Source organism: Helianthus annuus, chromosome 2, assembly GCF_002127325.2.
Source record: "Helianthus annuus cultivar XRQ/B chromosome 2, HanXRQr2.0-SUNRISE, whole genome shotgun sequence".
In the NCBI taxonomy this organism is placed as follows: domain Eukaryota; kingdom Viridiplantae; phylum Streptophyta; class Magnoliopsida; order Asterales; family Asteraceae; genus Helianthus; species Helianthus annuus.
In genome coordinates this window covers 7090624-7108285 of record NC_035434.2, presented here as the reverse complement: position 1 = coordinate 7108285, position 17662 = coordinate 7090624, and the positions used below count along the sequence as shown (strand labels likewise).

Sequence of the window (17662 nt, the reverse complement as noted above, 5' to 3'; positions counted from 1 at the left end):
AACGGCCCTATTCAAACCTGGCCGAGTTGGCTTGGAATTTATTGTGTCCAGTTTGAGCTCAATATTTTTAGCTTGATTTTGTATTCAAGCTGAGCTGAGTAACTTGGGTTATGCCAAGCTTGATTTTGTATTCAAGAAGTAGTTGACAATTCGGCGAAGCATAATGCTTTATTAATTCATGTTATGTCATGACTAGCAGACGTTAATTGAGAAACATGATCAGATTAAGCTTCTCAGCAACGCGTAATAACTTAAACACCAGATTGAAGGTTGCATCTAAGATAGTGTTACCATGGTTGAAGAGGCGTTGAAGCAGTTCTAGAGACGTTTGGCCACCCTTGAGAGGGATTTATGTTCAGGTTTTTTATATATATTCACAAGGTTTAAAAGAACGAAATCAAGCCTCGAGGCGTTTCCCGTCTTCTCACGAGGCGTACGCCTCGAGGCGACCCAGGACGTAAGCCCAAGGCGGAATTAAAAAATAAATATAAAAATTATACATCATACAAAAATAATAATACTATCTAATTTCATCATCAAATTCATAAAAACACACATAAAAAGACATGAAATGCTTAACATAAAAAACAAGTTTCAAAAAACCCTGAGAGCGCCTCAGGCCCTCCGAGGCGCACATTTGTAGCGCGCCACAGAATCGTTTTTTGGCATTTCGCCTCGAGACGCATGGCTCAACCGTTTTTTAAAACCATCTATATTCAAACTTAGATGGAGCATTATTTATGCCTCCAAGTTTTGTCTTTGTTGACTAATGCTATTGGGGATTCTTTTTGTGTGGTGATGTATAGGTGACTGAATTTTAAGGAGGTGTTTGGTTTACATTTCTTAGACTAACTCCAACGCAAGATCTGTAAGTCCGCCTGAGATTAGGTGGAAAATATCCACAATTTCAGGCCCATTAAAGATCATCCAAAATGAAGAAATCCTTAACAAAGATCCGTCTGCAAGGGCTCTATTATTTGGGTTCTTGTGCCACTTTTGAGCCATTTTCCATTTTTCTTTTATTTTTTCCCAATGGTATTAACCAATTGATTTGTTTACCAGCTTTACTTAATAGCTCATTATCATGCAATTTATTTTATAGCTATTATTTAATAATTGATTTACCATCCTGATACAAAGCAAACCTTAAATCCAGTTTAATTAAGATTTTTATGTAAAGATATATATTTTTTTTATGTAAAGATATATCTATAAAAGATGTATATATGTTTTCTTAAATATTGTTTACTTTTTATTTTAAATATTTTTATTTACGTATATTGATTGTATAATCATTTAATTATAATACATTTATATTTTAATAATTTAGATAACTAAGTTTAAATAAAAAAAATAGGTGATGATGTGGAAAATGTAAGGATATGTAAGGATGTTTGTATGGTTGAAGATAAAATTATGATTTTTAAGGATTTTTAAGGATTTGTAAAGATATGATGTGGCAGCTGACTAGGCAGCTAAGTACGCCCTTAGCATTGGAGATAGTCTTAAAGGAATTGGAATTTGTAGAAAGTCATATGAGTCAAAGTTAGTCAACCTAAGTCAAGGCTGGTTAAAACTTGGTCAAACTCACTCACCAACCTATTTGGGTCAAAGATGGTTAATAACAGAAGTGGAGTGTTCAGTAAGGTATGCATGCACACCCAAGTAATCTAATTAGTTATGTATATTATTACAGTTTATAAGTGTATGAATTAAAAGATAAGTTGCTTAGTGATCCTAAAGCTATTTTTAAAACTGCAAAGGTAAATCAATGTGACAACTATGGTCATATTTTAAGCTATATCTGAATCAATACCGAGTCATTATATCTCTATTTATGTGCTTTCGGACGGTCGAGCGCCTTAAGAAGTATTTTGATATACGTGGTTGTCCAGCAACCTTTATACATGTAGGTTTGTTAAAAGTTAATTTAACTTACATGTATTACGTGAAGGTCAAAAAGTCACATGGTTATACTTAAGTTGACAACGGTTACTAGAATGTGAAGCAACTCAAATTGTTGAATAAATAATATCGAATTCAATAAGAAAGATTTCATCAGATGTTTGAAACTATTTAAGAAAGCTTCATTGAAGCGATTCATTGAGCAACTTGTAGGTGGCTACAGTGACATCTCTCCATGTTATGCTTTTAACAAGATGAAGTCTTTATTGCGGTTTGAGATTGAGACACGTATCTTCATCCTCACTCTAATTATTTTACTTCATTACTGGACGGGTCAAAGTGGGTAGGTTGGCTGACCCGAACACTCTTATCAAGAAAATAAATACCTCTTTACAAAATAATAGTTTTAGACGGGCGAGTGTCAATAGACCACGGTCCATGCATATATGTCTAAAGTTTAGACATATATGCATGGACCATTGACACTCGCCTGACTAAAACTTTAAAGTTTTAGGGACTATTTTTACAAGAATTATGTATCCTCGCTAATGTTTCATGTTTTTTTTGTTTAAGCTCAAATCACATATTTTGAGATAATTTCAACTTCATTTGTGTATTACTACAGGAAGAAGCAAGGTCCGCTTCAAAACCTTGCGTTGAGTTAAGCGAATTTTGGTATTTCTCATTAACGTAGCATATTTTGCAAATTGAATTAGTGGTCTTTGGATGGTGCTCGGAGTTTATCGAAGTACGTGCGGAGATGCTTGGCTTGTGGTCAAGCAGGTCAAACTATCTAACCAAACATGAAGTGAGGTATAAACACCCACACCCGAACTATTTAATAGTTATCTATCACAGATCCCATATTGGTCAAAACGAGCATAATCAAACTAACAGACTTTTGATGTACATCTGTTGCGAATCATAGTGCTGGGATCTTTCGAAGTGTTTACTTGATTTTTTTTGGTATCTGAGTTAGCATGCATTGATGTCATTGTTGTGTTGTTTCCTATGTAGTTAAAGACGAACACTCATAAGACGAGACCGGATGCCAAGACTCCTTAAACACACACAAGACAAGTTGTGTGATCAAGCATTCAGCTTGGTTCAGGCGTGACTAGGAATCGTTTCGACAAGGCGCCAAAAGCTAGAAACAAAGATGAAGACAAAACAAGGACAGGAAGCGTTAGCTGGAAACACCCCAGCTTAATAGTAGTTTTGCATAAGCCTTGGACATAAGGCATGTAGCTTATCAAAATGAAATTGATATATCTATTTCAAGTTGTTTTCTTATCATAATAGGATAATTTTAATTGCTTTCGAAACGAAGATTGAGTATTGACCATCTCTCTCAAAAATTAGAACTGAAATAAAATACTATTATGATTTAAACTTTTTGAATAATAATATGAATAACGTATACCATTTAAAATATTTTGTGCTAACCCAAACACCCTTATAAAATTGTTGAAGATTGAATTTAAAAGCTCTCAGAATAACTTTCCCCATAGTTTTCTTCATATATGTATCAAAGTGCAAGGATAACAAAGTGAAATGCATCATCATCGACCCTCTAATTTCAATCTTCCTTTAAAAAATTCATAAAAAAATATAAAATAATAAACTCGTAATGGATACAAAATCAGATCTCAGTAGGTTTTCATTATCTTCAAATCCTGTTGAGGAATTTACAGATAGATAACGCAGTAATATTTAAACATCATCGATACATATAAAAACTTAAAATTCCTGTTTCAAATTAAAAAAAAAAAAGGAAAAGAAATAATACTAGTTTTATAAAAAAAAAAAGAGTATGAAATAAAAAGAATGATAAGATCTCAGGAAGATAATATTATCATCAGATCCGGTAAAGGAATTAACAGATAGATAACGCAGTTTCTTCAAATACATCATCGATCCGCAAATTGTGAGAAAGGAGAAAAGAAATAAAAGAAAAAAAATTGGAAAATCGATTGAATTATAACGAATGATTTGAGGTATGGCATAGGCAATGACATATATATATATGATAAGCATGAACCCTAATGCTACACTTTTCAAAGGATGGAAATGGGCCGGTCTGGGCCGCGCAACTTCTTTTTTTTTTGTGTGAGCCGGATTACCTTGAAAAAAAGGTTGATGATTTGCGATCTGATTGTTGAATTCTAAAAAACCCTAATCGACCAGTAAAGGGGGATAAATATATCTTGTAGCCCATGAGAGTATGAGATTGGGCTTTCTCTATGGAAAGTTGGAAACATCAATTACTCGGCCCAATTGAATCGTTTTTAAGATGTTGAGTACCTTTTTTTTAACGGCGGGCCTAGTATAAACCTACACTGTTGAAATGAGTTTAATCGGAGTTTGTTTTATCTGGTTTTTACGTTTTTTGGAATACGGTACATTGTGTACCGAAACCAACCACTATATATCTAAACCACTACCTCGCAAGAAACAAAGCAAAAACATAAGCAATTGCAAATTTGCAATGTTAGTAATGGGTTTTGCAACCAATTAACCCATTTGATAGTAACATTCTTATTTCATTGACGAACAACAAAAAAAAAAAAAAGATAAATTACTCTTTGTGTTTAAATGACTAAATTGCCCTTGTAGTTAACAAACTTGGTAGATGGTGTTAGAAATTTGGACTCAAATGGTTAGAAAAAATGACTATAGGGACTCAGGGCGTTAAACATTTTGATTTTGGACTCAAGTGGTTAAAACACCTAAAACATAGGGACTCAAAAAGTAATTTACCCTAAATGATATACTCGTTTAGGCTAGCAAGACTAACTAAGCTATATGAAGCTTGGACTCTGACTTGTTTATTAGTCGAGCTTTGTTTTAGGCTCAAGCCCATGCTCGATCCCATTTAAGCACTAACTTCACTCGAGCTTTAAGCGAGCCGGTCTGAGGTAGCTTACGTGCAATTTGGCTCATTTACACCCTCTTCATGGCTAGAATTCTTGGTTTGAGCTCACATAACCAGTTTTATGGTTAAGAATCAAGAACCACATATTCATTTCTTCATCATATTAGGAAAGAAAAAAACTGTGATACACTTGTGCCTAATGCAGTAAAGATAATTAAAAGTAATGGAACAGAAAGAAAAGGACGATTATATAACCGTTTTGTGTATCAATTTAAAACAATACGTACAATCGTTCATACGATTCTCACAATTTTTGTATGGACAGCCTCTCTGTATATATCTATACAAGCAAAGCATATACTACACACTTGCATTTGTATTTTCATATAATTGCCTTTGCATGTAACATTTTACAGTAAGTGGCAGAAAAAAAAAGTAAAATATGGCTAATTTCATAATCAGTTATAGTGTAAAAAATACACAAAACCATTATTATTTCCCATCAAGACAAAAAGGCCAACTTTTGACCCATTCTATTTTGGTCTATACCTTTGAACTTTTATCACATGTTGTATGTCACACACATTTACAAAGACTGTTATTCACTATTGAACAATACATGAAAAAATCTTTACACACAACACTATTTATCACTCCTGTACTTGTATATCCATTGCTCCCATTATTTATCCAAACACACCTGCATTTGCTACAACTTCATTCTTAACTTTCAAAAACGCCTTTCTTGGCCCGTGTAACACGGGCTTTTTCATCTCCCACAACACTCTAGAACTCTTCATGCCACTTAGATTCTGCCACAACACAAAAAATGGTAAACATGTTTAAATCGGTTTCTGTAGAAACGGGCCTATCATGTACAGTTGTACACGTGTTAACTAAGATTGTGGGTCAACCTGTGCATAGCTTGTGTATTTCTTAGCTAGTGATCCTTCTGAGAAATAAGCTTTAAAGCTCTTAAACGGCTTCTGATCCTTATCATAGCTCGAGTTAACACCTTCCTAATCTCATTAATAAGTTTATTTCAGTCGTAAAAACTTCAAAAACAACTAGCAGAAACAAAAATGGTTTACGGTTATGCATACCTGATGACTCACTGGTTTAAAATTTGGAAAAACTTGCATACTTCTGTAAATGTTTGGCTGCCAGTATGGATTATAGACGGGTGCTTTACCGTATGGTTGCATAGCGTAATACGGACTGAAATTCAAATACGGGTTGGGACCGCTAATCTTTTCTGATGCAAAACGAGCTTGTGATCTTTGTGTGCATTCTTCTTTACTCATAGCAACACTAACGTTCATGTGTTTTCCATGGTAAAGTTTCCCTACACGAATTCGATAAAATCACGATCAAGTTAGGTAAGAAACGCAACGGATTAAAGTTTAGTGAATAAATAATACAAGATGCAGTTGAATTAAATAATCACCGTTAAGCGAATCACAAGATCTCTTTGCGTCTTCTGCGTTAGCGAAGCACACGAATCCAAACCCTTTGCTAATACCGGTTTCATGACGTACGACTTTCGTTAAAATCACCTTCCCAAAAGCACCAAAAGTTTCTTCAAGACACTTTTCATCTACAGATAACGCAAGATTTCTGACGAAAAGATTTAACGCGTTTATTTTGTCCTTTTGATGTGAACGTTTCAAGAACCCTTCTCGTTCAGCTTTCTTCATAGCCTTTCCGACAAACAACTCTTTAGAACCTGTTTTCATTCACCAAATTTGAATACTCAAAACCTATAAACAGCAACATATTGTGTACAAAGTTAAAAACTAAAACTGAACTAGTTATGAACTTATGATGCTTTGTTTACCGATTATTGCACCGTTTAACGCTTCAATGGCCTTCTTTGCACTATCGGGTGACTCAAAGTTTACAAACCCGAAACCTCTTGATCCCCCGTCAGCATCCTTCATGATCACAACGCTTGTGACATTCCCGTATTCAGAAAACTTATCTTTTAACTGATTCTCGGTGAAATCGGATTCAAGATTCTTCACGTACACGTTTGTGAATTCGGGTTCCTTCCTTTCGCTTTTCCTCATAAACTTGGCCACAGATCTGACACGAAATCACGTTTAAAATAATATTAAAACATTAAATCACAAAGTAATGAACAGGAGATTGAGTAGTTAAGAAGTATACATTATTTTGTCAACAAGAACGGATCCATCTAGGGTTTGAAGAGCGTTATTAGAGGATTCTTCTGAATCGAATTGAACAAATCCGAAACCCTTGCTTTTGCCATGAACATCTTTTGCAACTTTACACGAAAGAATCATCCCGAATTTTCCAAAAACCTCTTCCAACTTCACATCCGTGATGAACGGATTTAGATTCTTCACGAACAGATTTGCGATTCCAGTTCTTCTTGTTACCGGGTCTCGTTGACACCACATGATTCTCATCGGTTTTCCCCTTAATTCAGTGTGATTTAACCTCGCCAACGCAGTATCCGCTGTTCAAATTTCAGTCAAATCATGATTTCACAAATGAAAATGAACCAATCAAACAAATAACCACAAAAAAAACCTAATCAATTCAGTATGATTAAACCTCAATAAAGCCAAATTCACAGTTCAATTTCCAGTCAAATTACAATTTAATTATTGAAAACGATTCAATCAAACAAATAACCAAAGAAACCTAATCAATCCACTATGATTTAACGTCTACAACACCGAATTCACAGTTCAAATTTCAGTCAAATCACAATTTCACAAACAAATAACAAAAACAAACCTAATAAATCAAACTTAACTCAACAAATAATAAACAGTGATTACCGTGAGAAGGAAGGTAGAAGTTAACATAACCGTAGCCTAGGGATTTGAACGAGAACCGGTCTCTGCAAACACGAACTGAACTCACAGGTCCGATCATGGAGAAAAGCTGAAGGAGGTCGTTGTCGGTGGTGTAAGGGTGGAGGTCGCCGACGTAGAGGGCGGCGCGGTGGTGGCTGGTGGCCGGAAGAGACGGTAGTAGTGGTGGTGCTAGGGTTGTTTGAGATGCAGGCTTCATTGGCGTAATGGATCAAAGAAAATTGTGAGAGATTGTTGAAGAATGTGTGTTTATATAATCTGTATGTATAGATCGATATATATATAGAGAGAGATAGAGAGAGAGAGAGTCAGTTATGTCTGTTATTAACCGTTTTTAGTTATTCAAACAAATTCCCTCCTTTTTTTTGGTCAACAAAGTCCCTATATTTTGGTTATTATTTTAATAATAATAATTATGGATTACAAATAACCTGGATAAAATGGATTGTGGTTTACCTAAAAAGTGTATAACGAAATTATTTTAATAATAATAATAATTATGGATTACAAATAACCTGGATAAAATGGATTGTGGTTTACCTAAAAAGTGCATAGCGAATGTCACGTAAACAATGTGCTTTAATTAACCCACTCTTTAGCTAACAATTTTTATTGCTCCAGATCCGACGTCCTCATTAGAATTTCTTTCTCTGATTGCCTTGATGGAGACGGTTCAGATTAATAATACTATGGATGATTGGGTTGGACGAAAGAAAAGGATGGTAATTATACGAGGCGGCTAGCTCGGGCAGTTTAAATCCGACACTTTGGAATAATTGGGTGCCAAAAAAAATAAACTTCTTTTCATGGAGAGCCATTTTGGATCGAATACCAACCAGGGAGAATTTTGCCTTCAGGAATGTAAATGTGGATTTGCAATTATGTGGTCTTTGCAACTATGGCACCAAATCAACATCTCATCTACTTATCTCTTGTTCTTTGGCGACATATGTTTGGCAAGCAATCGCTAGTTGGTGTAAGGTGCCTCCCGGTTCGAATGTTATTAAAGATATTAAGTCCCTAGACCTTTTGTGGATAAAAAATAGGTTATCGTTTAAAGTTTTAAGGTGGAGTCAGTGGTGTAATTTCACTTTTTGATTGTATGTTTGTTTGGTTACTAGTTTCTTGCTAGTATGCTGTTTTATTAAAAGTTGGCCTTTCGAGAAAAAAAAAACTAACCATTTTTATTTAAAATATTTATATCAAATAGATAAAAACTAAATAAATCTCTTAGTGGGAGATGCCTGATTTTTTTATTTGGTTTGGAAATTATATGGGTAGGTGAGATGGGTGTGAGGGCGTGAAGGCTAACACCCAAAGGGGCAGTTGGTTATGGTTTGGCTGAGGGAACGGCGTTAAAGGTGTGGTGAAGTGGCGTACATGATGTTCAAACTAGTAGATGTAGTTCGGTATGGTACCGTAACAATATGATATATATTTAAAAAAAACAATAAAAAAAATCACTAAATATACACACTAATACATCAACTTATCTGATTATTAATAGAAATAAATGGATTAAACAAGTCTTTCATGAATAAATATACAGGTAATAATATAAATATTTGGATTTAACAATATGACCAGCTAATATACATATTGTACAGAGAATCTGCAAATGACATTTCTACTTAAGCTATAAAGGCCAAGAAACTAATCAAAACGAACTAAACGGTGTTGATCTTCTGCGATATCTGGTCGTTGGCTTCGGGTTCGAGCCTTTCAAAACTTCTGCATATTTCAAGAGCTCGGATTTTTGACCGTCCGATGAAGAAAGCGAGCCCGAAAAACTATGATCAACATCACCGCCTTCGGATATGGAATCAATCCTTTTATGCCTATGAAACGACATTCGAGAATCCATCGAGTGCTTAGACGAATTCGTTAAATACCCGAAAGGATAATCGCTATACGAATTCGTATCTAATGACGAGCTACATTGGCTGTGATTACGTCGGTGGTTGTGATCATCTACGACAGCTTCGTCTTTCCTTCTTAAGAACTTCACGAGCTTCCCGAAAAACTTATTGCTCGTACGAGACAGTGAATGATCAGGTTGACCGGAATCCATGAGACTAGATGATTGAGGACTTGACCATGGATCGAAATCGAGTTCTTGGTTAGCGTATTCGAGGATTAGTCTTTTAGCCTTTTCTTCTGATCTCGGGCTCAATGTTTTACTGAGGTCTCGGGCCATTGTTTTACTCGGTCCGGGCTGATAATTTCTAAGTTCGTATCTTAAACAAGCGTTAACCCATCTCATGTACACGAGTTCTTCGACGTCACTGCATCTATCGGCTTGTAGTTGCTCGATTTCCTTGGTTAATTCTTCGTTTTGTTTCTTTAAATGCTCACTTTCTTTTTTAAGCTTTTCTGTCTGCAAGAAAAAAAAAATAATAATTGTAAGAACCCAAACTTGAGAATAAGAATCATGTGAAACACACAAAACCGCGTAAACCGAAGGAAGTCGGCCAGTTTACCCGGTTTGTGAGTCAAACGGTTCGGTTTTAGTGGCTTGTTAGTTTAACGATTTGGTTCGGTTCAAAACTTGTAGTTATATATAGGGTTATTGGATTTTATCATCCCAAATTATTGGCTATTGGCCGTTGCCACCCCCAACTATCACTTTGACGTCTGTCACCCCCAACTTAACACTTAGTGTGTTCTGTCACCAAATCGTTAACTGATCACTAACTTTAGATTCTGTTACTATACTTTTGGGGGTGTTATAGGGATCTTAGGAAGGTTTTAGGGATCTTAGGACACCCCAAATGTATAGTAACAGAATCAAAAGTTAGTGATCAGTTAACGACGTGGTGACAGAACACACTAAGTTTTAAGTTGGGGGTGTCGAGCGTCAAAGTGATAGTTGGGGGTGACAGTGGCCAATAGCCAATAATTAGGGGTGATAAAATCCAATAACCCTTATATATATGTATTTTAATTATAAACCATCTTTATCATTTTAATTTTTATAATATAAACTAATGATTTTGAACAAATAAAAAATATAAAAAAAAATCGGTTCAAACAACTACAATCATCGGTAAAACGAGCTGACCTACCAATCAGTCCGGCTTGGTTTGTCATTTCTCAAAATCATAATTAGCGAAACGACCCTAAAATTTCGTCAAAAAGCGCCGAACCAGAACGTGAACACCCCTAGTGAAAGAAAGAGCTCTAAACAAGCTGAGTTGCTCGTGAGCTAATCAAAATCGGCTTGTTAAAAGCTCAAACCGAGCCGAGCTTAAACGAGTTCATGCCTCTATTAGAGCTAGTTTCATAAACGAGCTTGACTATGCTCACGAACCTAAACGAGTTTCTTACTTTTATATAAATATAGAAACTTTTATTTATTATAATAAGAGTAAACTGCTATTTTGGTCTGCTATTTTGGTCCCTGAGGTTTGGTCACTTTTGCCACTTTAGTCCAAAACTCAAACCTTTTGCATCTGGGCCCTGTGGTTTCAGTTTTATTGCCATTTTGGTCCAAAAATGAAAGCATGTCATACTTGTCTTATAAAATCCTGCAATTTTGTCATTTTCCTCAGCGGCAAATCAGGTCATATTAGTCTTATAAAATATGGTATTTAGTTATAAAAAAAATGATCATTTTGCCCCTGCGAAAAAGGACAAAATAGCAGGATTTTATAAGACAAATATGACCTGATTTCATTTTTGGACCAAAATGGCAATAAAACTGAAACCACAGGGACCCAGATGCAAAAAGTTTGAGTTTTGGACTAAAGTGGCAAAAGTGACCAAACCACAGGGACCAAAATGGCAGTTTACTCTTATAATAAATATATAACTGCAGCATGATGTTATTATATAAATAACTAAATAATATGTATATTAGGTTATATATAAAAGATTATATTTATAATATCTTACGTCTTGATCTTCTAACACCGATGCAGCCAGAATATGAACATGCTCCAATCTCTGAGTCAACTCGGATTTTTCAACCTGCAAGTCAAAGTTTGACTTTCTCAATTCATTGACTTCCTCTTCCAAATCCTTCAATCTACAAAGCTTTAACTCAATCTCCGAATCAATCCCGACACCACCCTTGCGTTCATCTTCCTGCATCTTTTCAACACGTTGTTGAAGATCCAAAATCCGCTCTTTGTTCTGTGCAGCTTCTGATCTTAGCTTCTTCTTAAGAACATTGATTTTGGCGCGTGCAGATTCAAGATCGGTTAACACTTTGTTATAATCCGCTGTTTGTGATTGTAATCTCTTGTTATCGTTCTCTAATGACTCGACTTTTAACGATAAAAGCTTAGCTTCCATGTTGTTTAATTTAAGACGGTTTTGAAGTTCTTTGACTGTAGTTTCTTGTTGTTTAAGACCGTGATATTCGAGTAGTTGAAGTTCTAATTTGCGCTCTCGTTCTTTGAGTACTTTGACCATGTTTCTTAGATTCTTGAGTTCTTGCTTGTGGCTGTCGGTTTTGACCACCGAGTTGACTTTTGACGGTGAGTTTGCATCTGATGTTGGGAGCTTGGGGTTCGTTTTCATGGTGGTTGAATCGAATTCTTTCATGAGGTCGTTAAATTCAGGTAGAAGGTAAGAATCTTTATCAGACAAGGAATTCTGCAACAGGAATACTTATTAAGATCATTATCAGGGGGCAAAAGTGAAAGTGCACTTATTATAACGTTATTTTACTAATTTCGTGAAAATAACGAAAAAAGTGGGGGGGGGGGGGGCGATTAATCTGCCTTTGTCCCAATTTCCGAGTGTTATGTGCCTTATGTCCAAGGCTTGATGCAAAACTACTATCGAGTCAGGGGTCTCAGTCTCACTGGAAGCAGCCTCTCTATTCCTATGGGGATGAGGTAAGGCTGTCTACATCTTACCCTCCTCAGACCGTACCTTAGCCTTGCTATTGGTGGGATCATAGTTATTAAAAGCGTTAAGCGCACTCAAGGCGCATAGGCCTCGCCTGGGGCCTAGGCGAAAAAAAAGCGCGGGCCTGAGAAAAAAAAAGCGTACAACCTAAGCAGTCAATAGCGGTGCTATAGCGGTTAGCGGACCTCAGGGTGTGTAGCGGTCCAAATAGCGGTGGCCTATAGCGGTTCCGCTATTAGCGGCGCTAAATACCGCTATAGCGGTACTATAGCAGTAACGGTGTTTGATTGTGTTAATTCTTAAATTAAATACTTCAAAGTTACTATTAGTATTTGATTTGCAACAGGTTTTTGATAATGGAATGATATTACTATGAATTTTGATATTAATATTAATATTTTTCAAAAATATATTTATATATATATAAAAATACATAAATTATGCATGATATAAAAATTACCGCTGTATCACCGCTATACCACCGCTATAACCTATATATCATATAGCGGACCTTGACCGCTATTCGATTTTGGACCGCTTTAACTGCATAGCGTACAACAAAAAAAACATAAAATATTTTTATATAATAGAAAATTAATACTATTCTTCAAATAAAATAAACTAAAGCTATTATGTAATATTTAATATCGTCTATTTAGTGCCAAAAGTTATAAAATGCTAATTTATTAGTGTAGAAAAGTAGTTTTGTTAGAAAGAAGTAAAAATCTAGCTAGAATCTTGCAAGAATTTAGAGAATTTGGCCGAAAACTCTCAAGAATCTAGGAATCTCGCCGGAACCTGCGCATGAACCATCACTTGGAGAATTAAAGCGCAATTGCCTCGCGTCGCTAGGAAATTGGGCCTAGGCGCAAGAGGCGATGGCTTTTAACAACTATGGGTGGGATATACCGAGTATGATGATGATGATCATGATCAACTGGGGGGCTTACAGAGACCCCCTTCTCTCCTCCACGTTAGTTTTTCTCCTCCCCACGGACCGCAAACCATTTCTCTCTCCTCACACCCTCACAAAAAATTAAAAAAAACGATATTCTTCCCATGCCTAACGCCCCGCGGACAAAGACTAGTGATTCTCTCTCTCGGCCCTCTCACCTCCACATCGATGTTTGTGGGACATCCATTGGAGTTGGTCTAAAAACGACTAGTTTCACCCTAAAATAAGTAAGGGGTTGTTTGGCAGAGGTCTGAACCATTAAGTGATGAACCAGTAAGAGGTCTGAACCATTAAATGCTGAACCAGTAAGAAGTCTGAACCATTAAGAGCTAGTACAATGCTTAACTGTTCAGAGGCAAATGTCTGACCAATTCAGATTAAATGTCTTAACCATTCAGACGCGGTATAAAATAATGCTTAACCATTTAGAGGCTATTGTCTAAACCATTCAGATATCTGCTTGTGAAACAAGCAGTCTGCAGTCTGAACCATTAAGTGCTGAACCAGTAAGAGGTCTGAACCATTAAGAGGTAAACAAACAGCCCCTAACTTTTCTTCATCCAAACACCCTTGTAATCACTTTTTTTTTTTTTTAATTTCCCAAAGACTAAAAACTATCTTAACAACATCAAATAGTTTAACTAATCCCACTTCCAAACACTCCCTAAATCAGTAACTAGATGCAATCATTAGTATAGAATCAACATCAAAACTCAAAAGCATAATCAACAAGAAAATCTTACATGTTTATCAGTTGCCAAAGGATCAAAACTCGGATTCTTCTTGTAATCTACACAAACAATATATTCATCAAACACACAACATAACCCAAAACTTTAAACCTCAAATTCAAACACAAACCTGCAGATTTAGAATCTTTGATCCTTTTGTTTGTTAAAAAAGTACAAAGCATCCCACCAAGAGAAAAAGCTAAAGCAAGCCCAAGTTTCAATATCACTGGGCTCACATCTCTCTTCTCCATTTTCAAATTCAAACCCTAATCGGTTTTACATCTTTAGAACAAATTATGGTGTTCTTCTGCATCCGCTTACGCCTGAATCGGGTTACTGATAAAGACCCGTTTGAGAATATGAACAGATTAAGAAAACCCGTGAGTGTTTTTGCATGAAAACGACGTCGGTTCGATAGAAATGACCTTTGATAATTGCGTGTTTGTGTTTGATGCCTTTTAGATTTGTATAATAATCATAGGTTAGGTTAGGTTGATTAATTGGTGAGATCCAATCAGTTATGGCCTTGGTGTTTGTCTTATGTCATTCTCTTTTTTAGACAAAAATATACATGTTTTTTTTATGTTTTTTTTTAATAACCATAAATTTGGATCACCAAAGTGGCAATAGATGTTTGGCACTTAAACATTGGCTCAAAGAAATTACGATTTTACCTTAGTTTATAACTACGATTTTGTCACAGGTTAAAAAATACGCTTTTGCCCTGAATAAAAAATACAGTTTTGTCATCGTTGTAGATGTAGACAAATTACGACTTTACCCAGTCAAATTTACGATTTTGCCCTAGTTCAAAACTAGGTTATAATGCATATACACTAATTCAGGAGTAAACCCAATAAATTTGAGAAAAAAACCCTCTTGTGGGAATCGAATCCGGACCTAATGGTCTCTAACCTTATCCCAACCTTTAAGATGCCACTAAGCTATGATGTTATGGACATGTTTTTTCTATTTTTTGTTAGACTTATCGGATTTTATCATTTTCACTTTGACTTTCACCACTCTCAATTTAACACTTTGTGTGTTGTGTCACTCCGCATGTAAACATTTTTTAGTGTTTGACTTGTGATATTGGTGATATTAAGCTAACACTTTGTGAATTACTAATAACTGTAGGTGAATATGCTCCTAAAAGATAAAAGCGAGCCAAAAACCACTCAACCGGAGTGATACAACACACAAAGTTTTAAGTTGAGAGTGATGAGAGTCAAAATAATAGTTTGAAGTAGCAGCGACCAATACCCAATAGTTAGGAGTGATAAAATCCAATAACACGTTTTTTTTTATTGTTGTGGTTTGAACTTTGCACCAAAAAGTTCTTTTAAAAAAGTAAAAATTGGGGGCCATCTATACAGATATTTTTATATATCTTTATAGATAAATACTAATAACATAACGATAAAATATAAAAAAGTAAAAAATTGGGGCCATGTTTTATATATCTTTATAGATAAATACTAATAACACAACAATAAAATAATATGATTAATCAATCTACGATCTAAAGTAAATCATACCAACCTATCTTCGTTTTAGGATGATAACTTACTATCATAACAAAATGTGAAGAGATGAATTAAAAAGTTTGTAATACAAGATGATTTGTTTATTTTTGTAATTATTTTGAACGTCTTACGAAAAGTTAAAAGATAATATATCTTATTCTCAAATACATTGTAATCGTATTGGTTTGTTGACAGTTTAAAAAGAAAAAAAAAATTCACAAAATAGTTTTGTGAGTTGATTTTACTATTTAATTTTGTATAAGTCAATATAGCTTTATGTACAACTAACTAAGTCACCCATTATTTTTCTTTTTTGTTCCATCCATCCATTTATGTATTTCTAACTTTATAACTTTAAGTTTGTAAGTAGGAGTTATTCAACTTTTTTACACTTTTCATCTTTTATAGTTTTTATCTTCTATAACTTTGTTATAAAACATTTTTCATTTTTTATTCAAACATTTTCCATTTTCAATTTTAGTCTCATCTACTTTCCATCTTTTATAAACTTTTGTTTTATGTTTCGGTCTAAATTTTGCGAATTAACACTCTACAAAACACGTGTTTGGTTCAAAGTTTTTACGTTATTTGGTTTTGTTGTTTAACGGCCCTGTCGCAATGAGCTGGCCATACGTCGACTTAGTTATTCTTTTATATGTTTTACGTTTCCATGTAATTTTTGCAAGTTAACATGCTCCAACGCGCGTGCATGTTTCGACATTTTTATGTCTACTTTTTGTTTGGTTTAACAGTTCCGCCGTAAAGCGCGAATCCTAAATACTAGTTTTATAAAACCTCCAATAAAAAAACATTGTGACACTAAAATTCTAATTTTAATGCTAATAAATGAACTCAAAATATAATCCATTGCTATAATAATCTTTACTCTTTAGCCTTCTTTTCCAAATTATTCCTAGAAGTACATTCATCACAATTCTTAATATAGCTCAGGTTACTTATCACAAAGAAAGAAAGAAATGCAACTTAGCTTAAGAGTCGATGAACAAATAAAATACAAGATGAAAACATAAAGTCCTTGTGAATGAGTCATAGTGGACAACACATTTGGTTTGTCTTTTAAATACAACAATAATAAATGTCGTTAAAAACAAATCATAAACTTTTTATAAGTCGTCAAAAGGCATTACAACACTTCAAATACTGTTTTTTTTATAATAATTAACTAGAACTATAAAAAACATCTTAATCTCCTTTTTTTCCAATATCCTTTTCTTGGGAACTTTTTATAGAAAAAACTTGCACCTCGATATGTGGTACCATTTTAGATTGTTGAGAGGATCGGAAAAGTGGCCTACAAACTTGAGCTACCTACTAAACTTGGGAACGTTCATCCAATATTCCACGTGTCCAATTTGAAAAAAAGTGTTTGACTGATGAAAACCTCCACATCCCTCTTGATGAAATTCGCGTTGATAACACAATGCACTTTGTCAAGAAACCTGTGGAAATATTGGACGGTGAAGTCAAAAAGCTCAAACGCAAATGTATACCGATTGTTAAAGTTCGCTGGTTGTCCAAACATGGCCCAAAGTTTACCTGTGAACGAGAGGATCAAATGAAGGCGAAATATCCACATCTTTTCCCATAAGTTTCATCTAATTAAATTTCAGAACGAAATTTCCTAAAGTAGGAGAGACTGTGACGTTTGCACATTTTTATTCCTTGTCCAATTCCGAACATTTTCGTAATCAATAAATCTTGTGTTTTATTTGCGAGAATGTATAATTATCAATCATTATACAATCCTGGACATTTTTACTCAATAAAATCTTGTATTTTATTGGTAAGAATGCAAAAATGTCAATCGTTGCGCAATTTGGGTCATTTTCCTGTTCAATAAAGTTTTATACTTTATTTGCGAAATACATAACCGTACGATCGAACGAACCGACATCCACGATATTTCCAGACAAAATCCAAGTTACACATGCCTTAATACCTTTATA

At 34.9% G+C, this 17662-nt stretch overlaps 2 protein-coding genes, 1 long non-coding RNA gene and 3 other non-coding genes across 6 annotated transcripts; 1 reads left to right on the top strand and 5 right to left on the bottom strand.

Annotated features, from left to right (window-relative positions):
* Positions 1–206: 206 nt before the first annotated feature.
* Positions 207–1065, top strand: LOC110901680. The gene is made up of 2 exons (XR_002570988.1): positions 207–359; positions 807–1065. It is a non-coding gene; the product is annotated as an uncharacterized LOC110901680 (long non-coding RNA).
* Positions 1066–3388: 2323 nt separating this feature from the next.
* LOC118490058 lies at positions 3389–3480 on the bottom strand. The gene has a single exon (XR_004888064.1). It is a non-coding gene; the product is annotated as a small nucleolar RNA snoR26 (small nucleolar RNA).
* A 66-nt stretch (positions 3481–3546) lies between these two features.
* Positions 3547–3637, bottom strand: LOC118490060. Its single transcript, XR_004888066.1, has one exon. It is a non-coding gene; the product is annotated as a small nucleolar RNA snoR27 (small nucleolar RNA).
* Positions 3638–3735: 98 nt separating this feature from the next.
* LOC118490059 lies at positions 3736–3828 on the bottom strand. The gene has a single exon (XR_004888065.1). It is a non-coding gene; the product is annotated as a small nucleolar RNA snoR27 (small nucleolar RNA).
* Positions 3829–5237: 1409 nt separating this feature from the next.
* Positions 5238–7886, bottom strand: LOC110909028 (polyadenylate-binding protein 4-like). Its single transcript, XM_022154039.2, has 7 exons — positions 7591–7886; positions 6950–7262; positions 6618–6865; positions 6228–6506; positions 5884–6125; positions 5695–5799; positions 5238–5592 (listed from the first exon to the last, which is right to left on the bottom strand). Exons 1-7 carry the CDS (start codon positions 7823–7825, stop codon positions 5467–5469), a joined length of 1548 nt encoding a protein of 515 aa, XP_022009731.1. The 5' UTR covers positions 7826–7886; the 3' UTR covers positions 5238–5466.
* Positions 7887–9140: 1254 nt separating this feature from the next.
* On the bottom strand, positions 9141–14634 carry LOC110909033 (protein CHUP1, chloroplastic). Its single transcript, XM_022154045.2, has 4 exons — positions 14300–14634; positions 14182–14228; positions 11521–12225; positions 9141–10003 (listed from the first exon to the last, which is right to left on the bottom strand). The coding sequence occupies exons 1-4, from the start codon at positions 14418–14420 to the stop codon at positions 9284–9286; spliced, it is 1593 nt and encodes a 530-aa protein (XP_022009737.1). The 5' UTR covers positions 14421–14634; the 3' UTR covers positions 9141–9283.
* Between the last annotated feature and the right edge of the window lie 3028 nt (positions 14635–17662).